This window comes from Pholcus phalangioides, unplaced genomic scaffold, assembly GCF_987345545.1.
Source record: "Pholcus phalangioides strain wild (caught in Gottingen) unplaced genomic scaffold, Ppha-v1.0 ptg000015l_1, whole genome shotgun sequence".
Lineage (NCBI taxonomy): Eukaryota > Metazoa > Arthropoda > Arachnida > Araneae > Pholcidae > Pholcus > Pholcus phalangioides.
This window is the reverse complement of record NW_028301608.1, coordinates 7,990,771-8,005,314: the sequence shown is the minus strand read 5'-3', so window position 1 is coordinate 8,005,314 and position 14,544 is coordinate 7,990,771. Positions and strand designations below refer to the sequence as shown.

Sequence of the window (14,544 nt, the reverse complement as noted above, 5' to 3'; positions counted from 1 at the left end):
TAGAATAATTCGACATTCTCTCTCTCTCTCTCTCTCTCTCTCTCTCTGTCTGTCTGTCTCTCTTTCTCTCTTTCTCAGAAATTTTGAAACAAAATTGATTAAAAATTCGGAATTCGTGAAAGAAATTATTCCAAAATTAATGAAAATTAAAAATTCCAGAGTTAATAAAAATTCCTAATTCCTTTCTAAATATTCAATAACCAAATTTCAATTATAATTTAAAAAATCATAATGAGTTCAATTTAATTATTTAAAGTTAAGTTCCAAGCAAACATGATAAAAATTCAATGCTAATTAAAAATTACAATGCTATATTAAAGCTCCAACACCTAAAAAAGCTTCTGTTCTTATCCACATAAATATAATGTGTGTATATAAAGACCTGTTTGTTCTGAGGTAAAGGAATCGACTTTTTGTGTGTGTGTGTGTGGCACCGCCTCTCAATCAACAGATCAACCAGAAGGTGGCTCCTCCTAGCGGCACAGGTAACCAACAAGTAACAACAACACCTGTTGCGCGTCCCGAACCCAAGGTTAAGAGTGAGAGAAAGAGACAGATGAGGATGAAGAGGAGGAGAAAGAGAAGCCCATGGTATAAGTCTTCCTAACCTAACACACTCTACTACAACAACCACACACAAAAAAACGAGGCTCTCATTTTCTTTTTCCCACCACCAAAGGAATGAATCTCTTGCACCAGAAGCCAACAACAACACTAGTACCTGTGCTAGTAGAAGAGAGAGGAGAATCTCCGCGCACCAGTTAATGAGAAGACACACCACACCGGAGGAACACGTGTTTTTTTATTCACCACAGTTGGACTCAGTTGGTGTTCGGGGTCCTCATCTGAAGAGCGGTGCTCTTTTTAGTCCATATGTGCTCGAATCTACTTGCTCATTAATATACCCTTTAACTACCGATATATGGTTATTGATTATTTTCTTTTTAATCAAGAGATGATTATCAAGCTTTTTTCCGGCATCGCCGTATGAGAAATGACTTCGGTTCGAAATTCGTCTATGCCGGTCTGGAACTGCATGGAGCTTCGATTATAATTCGGCTTCCGTGATGTACCGGATGTCCCGATGAGAATTTATGAGATTGTTTGTCCTGGTGGCTGCATCGAACTGCTGTGAATATACTGTTTTGAATGAATGAGGAGTGATTTATTTATGGATTTATTGGCTCTGTGACTTCTGGAGATTCTGGGAGAGACTTGAGTATAGTGCGCCGTCTTGTTCTAGCTGACTTTGGGGTTTCTTTTTTCCGAGATAGAAATGGAGACTTGTGTGTTGATACCGTCGGAGTTCAGCCTGGTTCTGACGATGAACCCGGGTGCGAGGAAACCTTATGAAATGGGTGCTTCGGTCTGGAGCAATCAACGGATCCCGAGAGGTGCTCGATTCCTACCTTTTCAAGGAACTGTCCGCATCGACAAGCTTGAGGTCTACTCTAGTCTAGACGAAGCTGATGTGAGTACTTTTAAATCCTTTTAGTGTTTAGAAAAATTATATGATTATGGGGGCACAAACTGGCTGTATGTGAGCTTAATACGACCCGCGAGAGCTTCGCATTTGGTCCGTGGCCTTTTAATGCAATTGAAAAAAGTGATTTCTAAACATTTTAAACTTTTGAATTTCAATAAAATCAAAATTTTAAAATATTACTGAAACTCTCTGCGTAAATAGAAAGCATTTTAAACGATTTTTTCTCAATTCATGATCGATTCAGAAAATTTGTACATGTCGATACTAAAACTCCTTTCAACGGACACCCCCCTCAGGTGCGGTCACTTCTTCTTTTACGGCCAAATAATATTATCCTCTTGTATAATAAAGTATGCATTTCAAACCCCTGATTAACGACCACCCCTCTTTTACGAATGTTGGTGTTTTTACCGTACACACTGCGTAGTCACAGTTCATTATTGAATACAGCTTCGGTATAGATCTATCATACGCCACTTTTTGCTTTTGGCTGGATGAGACAGTGAATTAGCCCCCTGTATTAGACATTAAATGTTATTACAGTTTTATGTTATTACAGTACATAAAACAATTATGTACTGTATTTCTCGGAATTAGAGCCGCATTTTTCCAGTATGAAACTTAACTAATCCATTCAAATATTCCTCAGTTACATTCTACAAGTAAATATGTGTTTTAAAACAAATACTCGCTAGATACTCAGAAGGAATAGTTGAAAAAATATATAATACTTACCATAATTCATGGTAAATAAGCCACTGGAAAGCTTGATCATTCGGAAAAATTACCAAAGAGAATAAAAGGATCTCTGTCAAAACATCATAGCATTTCACACGCCACAGCTTCAAACAAGTCGCACTTTTCTTTGAATATAAATATTAAACATGTTCTTATGGAGAGAGTAAAAATGTTCATAAAATTTATTAGATTCCATTACCGTTAGAATACTAGGCAAAGAAGACTAGCAAACAGGTACTGAACTTAGCCACAAAAGCTAAAAGTTTATTTTTAATGCTGTATATGTCACGGCTTCTCATTACGGACAATCTCACGGTAATTTAAATTTCAATATTACACAGCGATGTTCATAGTCGATTTCTTGGTATAGTGTTATTTGAAAGAAAAATTAACATACGCTTTATGTCAAACCTCTAAAATCATGTTTCGAAACGTTAACGCCGCAGTGAATAGACCAAGTAATACACAGTATATTATTTTTAGCATAAAATGGAAACTGCATTTTACACATTTTTACACCATTTCAACTGATCAGCTCTCACAGAGTATGCGACTATATTCTAAGTAGCTAACTGCTTTATATACAGTTATAACTTTGCTATAACACTGAGGTACAGTTATAACACTGGACGAACACATTGTAATAATGAAATTAGTTACGATACAAGAACAATAACTTTTTAATTAATATAGCTTAATTGTAATGATGATCATCTCACAGTCACAAAATAATAATTGGTGATATCATATGAACGTTAGCTTATGTAAATAAGTTTTCTTATCTGAGCATATTGAAATGATTTTGTCGAGATGTCTCAAAATATCGTGATAGTCGCATTGAATAATACATTTTCTCGGCACACACATGTGTTTACGAGCTCGTATAGCCGGAAGAGTTTTCCCGTGTTTACCTGGTAATCGCTGTGCACGAATTTCGACTTATTTTATACGTTTTCGTCCATTACACATATTAGTGATCGTATCTTGATCATTAATGTTTGTTCATTTGCTCCAAAGTTTTCGAAGTAGAACCTGGACTTGGCTTGGTTTATAATGATTGTGCTTTTGTCATTCAGATGTTCTACTGCAACTATACACTTGTCTTTCTGCAACTAAATTTTTTTGGATGTTTAATGTAATTTCCATCTCTCAAGGGAGTTTAATTAAGTGTTAATATATAAGACATTCGATGCTGTTCAACATGGATTAATGCATGGTTCCGATTATGTTGAAACATTGAATTATATAAACCATGAATTAATGGCATAAATTATGATATATTCGATGAAAATTTAGTTTATGTTTCAAGAGGATCAGGAATTTTTTTATTTTTTTACTTCAGATTATACGTAATATAGAATATGTTGACCATATAATATAGCATAGCAAAACGTGTTCGAATAAGCACTGCAATAAAATACAATGTATATTTATGCATCGGAAACGCCACAATTTTCCAAGATAAAAGCAATTGAGTAGTTAGCGAACCAATTTCCTATTCAACGGGTCTAAATTCGTGACCGGTGAATAAATCACCACTGATCTCAAGCACCCTGTCTAACTTCGAGCACGAAATCACTTTGGGGTGACTCAATGAGCACATGACTTTTTTTTAATCTATAATTTTAAATGATTTAGATTAGTTAGGCAATCGATTTAATAGCTGAAAGCATGAGTGAACGACAAAAATCTGCCGATGGACTTATCCCAGACCGAGATCTATTCCAGTCCATTTTCAGGACGGAGTCTGGAACACAATTTTATAGCTGTATATCTTCCGTTAAATTTCATACTATTCTTGTTTTTCTTGTAATCTAGGAACACATAATTGTTAGGAAATGCTTCCTACGTGCTCAAAACCAATTTTGAATTGTTGAAATTCAATTTTATTAGTTAACATTTGTAATTTTATACAAGTGATAATCGAAATTCTTTTCTTGGAAATTTGGCTATATTTCAAAAAGGAACAAAATACATTCATGAACGCCTTGACACACACACACACGCACTGATGGTCGATTTTATCGATCTCAACTTTATTTCCGTACTGCATAACATTAACATCATACCTGGTTGCCGAACGGTAATCGTGCCAATCGCCTAGTGCAGGTCAAGTATAGAATTTATGCGGTTTGGAATCAGCTTAAGACAATAGGACCCGGTATAGTTATCTCTCGTGTGAATGAAAATGTAGCAAAATGATCAATTTACAAATATTATATAAGCGTTTCTATACTGAAACACTTCCAATATATGAATTTTAGTTATCAGTTTATGATATTTAATCAATTTCGTCACACCAAGATGATTTTCTGTTCACGAGTGCAAATTAGAACGGGGCCTACAATTTACTGCCAATTCCGAACGGCATCCTTTTTATGCTCACCTAGTGGTTGGTGCGCTAATCCCTCGGTGTGGGATTCCCTACAGTAGGAATATTTTTCTGTGTTATCATGTTGTAACTGTTTCTGTTGCACCCCTGCGTCAAGAAAGTTTCTGACAAGTGCGAACCGGGTATCGAACTCGCAAAAGCTTTGTACATCCTCAGGTACTTCAAGCGAGTATCTTATCGAGCTGGGCAATTGCGCCCCCACCCCCAATTTATGATATTATATTTTATGATATTTTTATACAACGAAATGTAATCTAAAGATACTTGAGAGAAAAGTAAGGATCGATGCCGTTCTAAAATCTTTTCTACCATAGCTTTTATTTATCGAATTGCAGTTTAGCTGATTCGTAAGAAAAACATGCGTTAAGCATATATGAGGAGCTTATTTTCAAAAAGGAACATTTCCACTTTTTTACCGAAATGCACTTTTTATTGGTTTGTGAATTGGTTGGGATATGCTCTGTCAGGTTCTTCAACCGGCATTATTCAAATGGGAATATTTCTGGTAGAAATTCCAATGTTAAATTAATCGTTTCTAAAAAAAGGGAACAGCATACCTACATTTTTTCATACACTTCGGGATTTTTCATCGCTCGATAGCGGCGGACACCCATGGGACAGAAAATTTTGTCTGCTAACGAGGAGTGTCCGTTAATGGATAGTAAGGTATATTGAGTCCCTTGGATGCAATTCGAAATTGTGTCTGTCAGTGGCGGTGTCAACTGACGAGAGTGTCCGCCATGGGATGCTCCACTCTAGAATGATCGTGTTTCTTTTGTTGATGACGAGAGGCCAGTAAGGGTACATTCCTGGGCTAGTTAAAACCTTTTGAAATCAACAGTTGACGTAAAAATTTTCAATTTTTCAGACTTGAAAAGCTCAAAGTTCAATCGAATGGTAACATTTCTCTTAATTTTCTTTCAAAACGAAACATTTCCAAAATTAAAATGCGGACAACTATCTTCAGTGTTGATCGATAAACACAGTACCACTTAGCTTATAGTTCCTAACTGTATAGTTCTACCTTTGTAAAGCAAACGTATTATTCCCAAGGAATACGTTTTTTACTTCTACTGTAAAGTTTGCAAAAGTGTTCCCTTTTGAAAATAAGCTATATACACGATAATAATATATGATCGTGCTCCCAATTATTTAGGACAGACATTTATACATTCCTTTAATCTCTAATGGCAGATCGAAGACTGTGTAATTCTGCTGAAGCTTAAGCCGATATGAATCGCCATCATGCATCATTTGCCATAAAACTATTTCTTAGCTGCATTTTTTTTTATATATACCTTTCACTATACTTGATATATTGGATTTCACTCTTGAAAAAATTCTGAGAGGTATCAAATGAATATCTTATGTATAATACCTAAACGTTGACATTGTGTAGGTATGAAAAAGGCATAGGAATTGTAGAAATTTTGCTTAAAATACCATGCTGTGTCATGCAAATCGGCCTCACTCTTGTACCAACGTTTTTACACAAGCTCACATAACCAATATACTACAGGGAAAATTAATTGATCCTGTAGCAGTCGAATGGTTAGCGAACCAACTTCCGATTCAACAAGCCTGAATCCGAATACCGATGAAAAGAATACCTAGCCGCTCTGAATGAGCTTGTAAGTGCTGGACCCGGTTTAACGTCGCGTCTGAAAGGATACTGGTGAGGCTCAATGAGCAGCTACGTAGATACAGCATGTATCATTCTAATGCATTGGATTTATCTGTCTTATCGATGGACAATCGATTTTCTAGCTAGTGTTTCTTATACTAGAGAAAATCTGAAAACACATCAGAGCACACCTGCGATGCAGCTATAACTTCCTGATGGACCGATAGATGTATTTTTTCGTAGATAATTTATAAGGAGCCCATAAAAGGACACCGAGGAAAAACAGAAAATATACTATATAAAATAGAGAAAAAAATGCGCACTATTATAATAATTGCAGCAATAACATATCAGGACTGCGTATTTCATGCCTAAGCGATCCTCAATGAGAGCGCGTATAGCCTTCTAGGCCCTACTAGGCTCTTCTCTCCTTCTCCTCCTCCTCCTCCTTTCCTCTTCTCTTTTACTCAAAGTGCTATTAAATACACGAGTTATAATTAAGTGTTTAATTGCGTTATGCCCTCAGGGAAGGTTGAATGCTCTCTAATTGGCTGCGGACTAAGCGACTTAAGCCATATACGAATGCGTATTCAAACACCGGACGTGACAGAACTACTGCGCTAATGGCAACAGAAAATGTCTCACGATGGCCGGTTCTTTAGACAATTATGCCGAATGCAGAACAGATACCGTTTGATATACGTTGAGAAAGAATAATATGCGTCAAGCGAAATAGAAAATCGACAATTAATTTTCGGACAATATCCTTGACTGTCGAACTAAATAGTGAAATATTCGTGGAAGCTTGCCAAACTAGCAGGTATCACTCAACATAACTACGATTACCCAAGTCAATATATTTAAAAAAGTTCTACGAAAAGTTTCTATACCGAATCTAGTTGACTCATCAAGTGTGTTTTGATAGTTGCAGTAGTGTTTAGGATCTTGAAATGTTTGGAACTAGGTAGAAACGTTATATATATAATCCAACCTTTAGTTGAAAAAAAATGCTATGCTAAAAGTATGACAAAAACCATTCAAAAGTGTTCCTTTCAATGGCAATGAAACCGCGTCAACCTCTGGTTCAACCGATATAGGCTCGAATCTTGATGAAATAGACATATCTATTGTCAACAGGCTTTAAACGGCGATCCCCGACCGTTTAAAGAAATTTGGGCATGAAACGGCTGACCATTATAGACCAGATCGAAGATCATAAATGTCTAAATTTTTTTTTGAAGATATACCATCGTAACTTAAATAAAATTATAAACAAATTTCAGTGTTCCATATACAACAAGTCAGTTTTCTGTATCTAAAACATGATACATCTGTTATGACGCTTAAATTTTAAAAGCATAATCTTGGAGGGTTGCGACATTGACACGTGCGTGACCATGGGCCCTATATTCTGGAGTCAGGCCCATAGACCGGAATCTTTGGCTTTCTCTCTACTGCACAGTATATCCAGTCACATCGCCAAAATCAATTTACTAGTAATTTATAGATTTGGGCAGCTCTGTACTTCAGAATCATTTACATACATAAAAACATATTTTCAATTTTAACAATACATAATCACAGCAATTAATTAATTATTCCTTACTTGGCTAAAATAGTTTATTTTCAGGGTGAAATATACAGTTTCCCTTGATTTTAGTGTTATGTGTAAACAGACAAAACAAAGTTGATTAGCAAAGTTGAATATTTTTACTTTGAATCTTATTTCCAATTCCCTCAGTTTGGTGCAATTTTATGAATCTCTGAACACGTAAAATTTCAGCAGTTCTCAAAAAAAGCACCAACAAGCAATCAACTCTTTCTAAGTAAAAAAGCATTGTAGTTATGTAGCCGTATTTTTTACTGAAACGACACTGAAAGATGTATATCAAACAAAGTTTAGAAAAAAAATTCGGATAATATGTTTTTTGACCATGTATATTTAAATACACACGGGAACATAGAGTTAATTTCTATATCAAAGAACATAATCTCCAAGAAACTGAGTAAAAAAATTTATGACATAAAATTATAGTATATCAACAATATATATATTTGAACTATCCTGCTTTGGTTCTGACTTTTCAACGAATATTTGCTTTTAGAATACAAGAAAACTTACATGATATTTTAATTTTAACCTGGGAAGGTACAGTGCTCATGCATAGGTTTTTGTTAATAAGAATAATGTGGTAAACAAGTAAAACAATCAATAAAGTTAACAAAGGAGAAGTAGCAGTTTTTCTTCTTAAAAACACGCTCACTGCAAATGCAATAAGAACATAACAAGTCTGAACTCATAAAGCAAATAAATGAAACCCAACAATAATATCGATTAATTTTGATGACGGCAAGACATTCGAAATGGCGTTCCCCTTTAATTGCCAAAACAAATTAATCCCGTTCTGTTTTGAAGAAGAAAAAATTGCTTCCATAAAAGGCTGATGTTCTCTAAATAATTCTTCGTGAAGTACCAATACTATTGTGCCATCGAAACGCAACGCCAGCCGGATAGAAACTTAAATCGTATTTTAAGTTCTGATGTTCAAATATCAATATCGACACACAATCACACAATAGGACATCAAATACGCAAAGTGAATGGATCCAAGCAGAGGATGAACGGAGGCTTGTTTTCCTTTCAAAGTAACTCTAGGCTGCTTCTAGGGAGGCCCGAAGAATTAATTGCTTGCAAATGCTCACTCACTCATTAGTAAAAATTCGCATCCGAATACGCGAGTTACGAGTCACGGAATATTTCGACGTTTATTGTACCTTTCACTTAAATGCTATTTTGTGCATGCATTTAAAACGGAGATTGCTCTTTATTATTGTACATGGTCCTTAATTTTCCCTCTCAATAGTTCCGGGACGTTTTGTTTAATTGAACCCATGAAGAAAATTGCATTATCTATGATGTCAGCTCCCCAAGTATATACGTGTTCTACGTATAGTAATGCTCATGATCCAATCCAGTTACAGAAGCTATAACCAAATTTATTTGCTCATTCAGTAACTGGAAAAAAAAATTGTATACCCAAACTACAGTAAATTGTGGTTTTCCGACTCGTAACTGCATTACAATTACTGAACAGATTCATACTCTCATTCAGCTAATAGCCTATTGCAAAAAAAGATAGAATATTTCTAGACTTTCTTATGTTTAGTTTTTCTCAGGATTTTCACAGTGGGATAGAATATTTATTTCTATGGAAAAACTTTTTTTTCGTGTTTAAAATTTTGATTTTCTTCAGTGAATGAATAAATAGTTGATTTCTACATTAAATTATTTTGGTTCAGTATTAATTTGAAGATTAGAGCAATTCATCTGCAATTAATATCAAAGAAATGTCAAATGATGTATGCAAAGGTGAGAGATTACAAGGGATACGCGTCCCCCTAATTGATATAGTAATTATTTAAGTAGTTAATTTTTATTGTGAAACTAGAGCTATTATGCTTTATATGCGGACCTGATCTATTTCCTAGAATTTTAAGTCCAACTTTTGAAATTTGAAAAAAAATTCAAAGGTTGCCTTGTATCGGCACCCTCGTGACCGGTGTTCCCACACCATAAGAGGTGTGGGTCTTGCAACCCTGCAATATTCATTGGAAATTGCATTCAAAAATTCTGTTTTTGCTCCAAATGATGCAACACGGGATTTTTTTTTCTAACGTTCTGCAAAAAGAAATGTATTTTTATCAACATGAAAAATATTTACCATAATAAGATTAGTTATATATGAGTTACGATAAATGTGATAAATTGGCAATTATTCAATAATCGACGTTTATTATGCGTATTCATCAATTGTCTCGGTAAGTTTTATAAATTTCTCAACATTTATCAATTTTAAAGGCGATTATGCATAATTCCCAAACGATTTTGGTAAGTCTGTTAAAATGGAAAAAAATATCATTGCTAAAATAGCATTTTCATGAAACCATATATTAATTTCACCCGTGGTGGATTTATGGAAAAGATTTTATGTCATAAGAAACAATTAAATGAGATTAAGTATGAATAAGACAAAAAAAATATGAAAATACTTATCAATCTTCAATGTTGGCTTTACGAATTTCATCAGCATGTGCAAACATAGCCAACGTTACCAAGTATGCAGAATCCATCATCCTACCTAGACTGAAGTTCATCCATAATTTCCGTTAGATCGGAGTAATTCTTTGCTTATTTATCAAATTCGCCAATACGAGCTGGGAAATATAAGTAAAAATCGGTAAGTATGATAAATTCTCAGTATACGAGTAAAATAATCAAATTTATAAAAAAAGATTGTGATTATGCATAATCATCGAATTTATCACTTTTCTGTAGAATGTAAAAAGTAGTGGAAATTTAAAACATACAATTATATCAGATATTATTCATAAAAAAAACCGGGTCTTAAAAAAAAATTAAAATTTCGCTTCCCATAGAATACGAACATTAAAAATTATAAGAGAAATGGTTTTTCCTTTCACGTTCAACACATGTTAGTTTCTATGTTCAGCATGCATTTTGAAGGGTCACATTATATAAGATACAAAAGAACATGATTACCACAAAAGAAATTTCATTGTACTCAACGAACACAAAATTATACCGTTAAAGATTCTCTTTATAATAATTTTTGAATCATTCACAGCTTTTCAAAGAGAAAAATAATGTCTAATGTTATACATATATAACTGTAATATAATTTTAAGACTAATCCGTTTAGATAGTGATCTTTTGCGCAATATTAAAAGACGGTAATGTTCATAAATCTTGACATAATAAGCGAGTCTCGTACGAGAAAGAAAGAACTGCAAATGGATTTTTATGTAACTAACGTATACCTACTTGTATACGAAATGTTAGAATAGAAGAAAATGGGAACTTATGGGATTAGAATGAAATGTAATTACTCTGCCACGGAATAAGTTTTCATTCATGGCGAATGAATAAAAGACGGAAAAGAAATCTTGTGAAATTGAATGAAAGGGCACACGCCCATAAATTTAATTTGGCAACCTTGAGGTTATAGGAGGCAAAGGGGTTTCCATTTACTATACGAATTTATATCGTTATGCCCTCGTTAAAACGAGCCTACGTTTGCTTAGTGTAAATGTTTAAAGGATGTATTTTGTATGAAAAAATACGTTTTTATTGTATATCGTCTCCTTATTTGCTTACTAAACGCTAATGAGGTTTCATTTCCATTCTACGCGTGGGTGTTAAACATTTTTCACTTTTATTGTGATAAAAAAAAATTAAAACTCGGTTGATTACATCCTACGAGAAACGGATGAAATGAGTTAAATTCTGATTCTACCATTTGTGAAATAAAGCGGCTTTTATTTTTCATGTATGAACTGTATCGCAATAGCTAGTTTGGAGAGTTACAAAGAGATTAGTTAATGAACGCAAGATGTTCCGTCGAATTTCAAGATTCGTGTTAATATTTCATTAAGCAAATTAAAGTGAGTTTATCGTACGTAAATGAAACAAAACTGTTTCGAAATAGACGATGTACATGGAAACAAAAGAGCTGAATTTCTCTTTTAGGAATGAATGAGATACTCAAAATGGATTCAATGTTTTAAACGGCTTTATCAATGAAAGAAATACCAATAATAAAATAAATTAATGTATTTAAGGAAAGCATTTAAATCTTTGAATTACTGTAAGTTTGCGTGTTGTGCTCCGATTTTGTCAATAATTATTGTTAATGATCTTTGAAGTCAACGATCATGTACGTCAGGAATAATCATATTGTCATGTTTGTCAGATAAAGCAATTATTTTTTTTTCCCCTTTCAAATTTTTGTTTTTGAATTTGAATATCACAGCTTCATAATCCATTGCAGACAAAAGATTAAAAACACAAATTTAAGAATGGGGGTAATTTGACTAAAATTTTTAAAAATTAAGGATTAAATTGTTTAATAAATATTTTCAAACATTTTCATGATAACGAAGCTCCATCAACAAGATCTCTACATGAAGAATGTTTTCTTTCTTCTCTTATCAAATATAACTTTCATGTTATTTCTTGTGTTATTAATGTTCATCAGAAAATAGTTGCAAAATATATAGAAATAACTCCTCATTGATGAAGCAAAATTTAATTGATTAGTATTTGATGCTTTAGAACACGTTCATTGTCACTTTCTTAGAGATTATGTTTTTTTGGAAAAAAAAATTAGCCCAGGTGCTACAAGTCTCTTAGATTGGTAAGTTCCTTTAAATACAAATGAAGCTCATTCTGAAGAAGAATTAAAGAAACAATGAAGCTTATTATTATGTTCCCAAAATATGAGCGCCGCTGGGGGAAACAGTGCGATATGATCCCATTACAAAAATAAGCTTCACTCTTATTTAAAGAACTTATGAATTGCCTGTTTCCTTAATCGATTATTAATGATACTTTCTTATGATTAGTTTTTTCTATGATTGATTAAACGTTAATTTCCATTCAAAAAGTATTATATATTCATGTAAAAAAAAATAATAGCCTAGTTGTTATTTTTTACATGATTTACCATGAAGAAAGCAAGTGGTGTGCAAGAAATACTGCACCAAACCAATATTCTCATTAGTTTCAAACTATTTTATGCTACTCTAAGTTCACAAAAATACTAACAAAAAACCTTTTTTAAAGCGATTTGTTAGTTTTGACGAAATAACTCAATTTCTCATGAAGACAATGGCATCTGGATGACCGGAATTTACTAAAAAAAAACAAAAAAAACTTATTCCAAACACAGTTGATAGTGGATGCTGAAAATTTACGTATCGATCTTTTTACTAACTGAAACTTCATCTAGCTAATGGAAATCGGCGTTCACGCATATTTTGTTCATTACAATTCGTAAACGGTGTTGTATAATCAAATGTGGTTTACCTCAAATCAACTTCGACGCTGCTGCGCAATTTCCAATTCGCTACCCCACCCAAAAGCAGTGCGATATGATCACATTACGGGGATAAACTTCACTTTTTTTTTTAAAGAACCTATCAATCTTAATATTGTCACTAATGTTTCCTTTAATCGATCATTAATGATTGATAGTTTTCTTATAATTAGTTTTTTTTTTCGTGATTGATTGAATGTTAATTTTTCATTGAAAAAGAATTATCACCCAATTAATTTTCACATGATTTAACGTTCATGAATAAACGACGTGTACTGTTATTCGGAACATTATTTTACAAATGTATCACTGGTTAGAAAATCTCTATACGTATAAAGTAGAATTTTTTTCAGCCTGACATAATCCTTAATATGATTTCAAATCAGTTTAGACACTCTATTTCTCATTATATCCACGATGTTATTGGGGTATTATAGATTGAAATCGTCGAGTGAATTTAATGATAAAAAATTGCAAGAAAGGCAATGATTATGAACTTTGGTTTTAATTTCTTTTAAAAACAATTTCGTCAACAAGAAATTTTAAAGAGAAACATTATTCACGACACCCGAATTCCCTTTTAGCAAACACCGGGTGACCGCTCATTGATACCGCGAGAAGTTTCCTTAACGAATAATTAGCTATATCGGTCAAATATAGAACATTGCTTTTAGAATCGGCTAATCCTTAGATGCAAGGTAATTCAAAATAAATGGTACAAAAGAAAAGATACCGGCGCGTGACTGCTATAATTAATATATTGCGGACATGTCAACAAAACGTGAAAGGTTAACTAAGTTTCATTTGAAAATACTGAAAAGCTGTTGTCTTGAAAATGTTAATTTGGGAATATGTGAAAAATCCTACTACCACAGGTTTTCACAGTGGTTATATGGCGGATAAAGATGATGTTTTTGACTCAATTGCTTGATTTGTCCGGTATACCTCTCAGATAAAAACCATCAGCATTTCTTCAGAATGCTAGGAACATAGTAGCTTATCAGTGTTGCCAATTGAAACCTTTTAATCTTTCATATTGTATTGGTTTGTGTAAAATTAATTAATTACTGCAGTCACAGTGATACAAGATATACAAAAAACTGGCTAATTTTGTGGAGATACTGATTGCTCCTACAGGGAAGCGAACACGCGAATGTTCGATTTTCGAAGGACCCGTGTTGGTATCCCGGTAGGGGCAGAGATGAAATTTTTCCAAAAATCAGTCTCTACAAAATTAGCCAGTTTTTCTGTATATCTTGTATTAACAAGTGGAAAGTACATCTTTCTCCAAATACAGTCACAATGATGTTATCTGTTTTGCACTATTCCTTTTGAATGCTCGTATATCATGGCTCGTTTTACATGAAATAATTGACATTGTTAATTTCTTCCGAAATAATTTTTAAAG

The 14,544-nt window shown here is 33.6% G+C and overlaps 1 protein-coding gene across 1 annotated transcript in view; it reads left to right on the top strand.

Annotated features, from left to right (window-relative positions):
- Nucleotides 1-561: 561 nt before the first annotated feature.
- Nucleotides 562-14,544, top strand: part of LOC149075430 (uncharacterized) — a 136,606-nt gene continuing 122,623 nt past the window's right edge. The window contains exon 1 of the mRNA XM_089242761.1: nt 562-1,471. Within this exon, the coding sequence (XP_089098887.1) occupies nt 1,277-1,471 (195 nt within the window). The 5' untranslated portion in view covers nt 562-1,276. The remainder of the gene's footprint in view (nt 1,472-14,544) is intronic.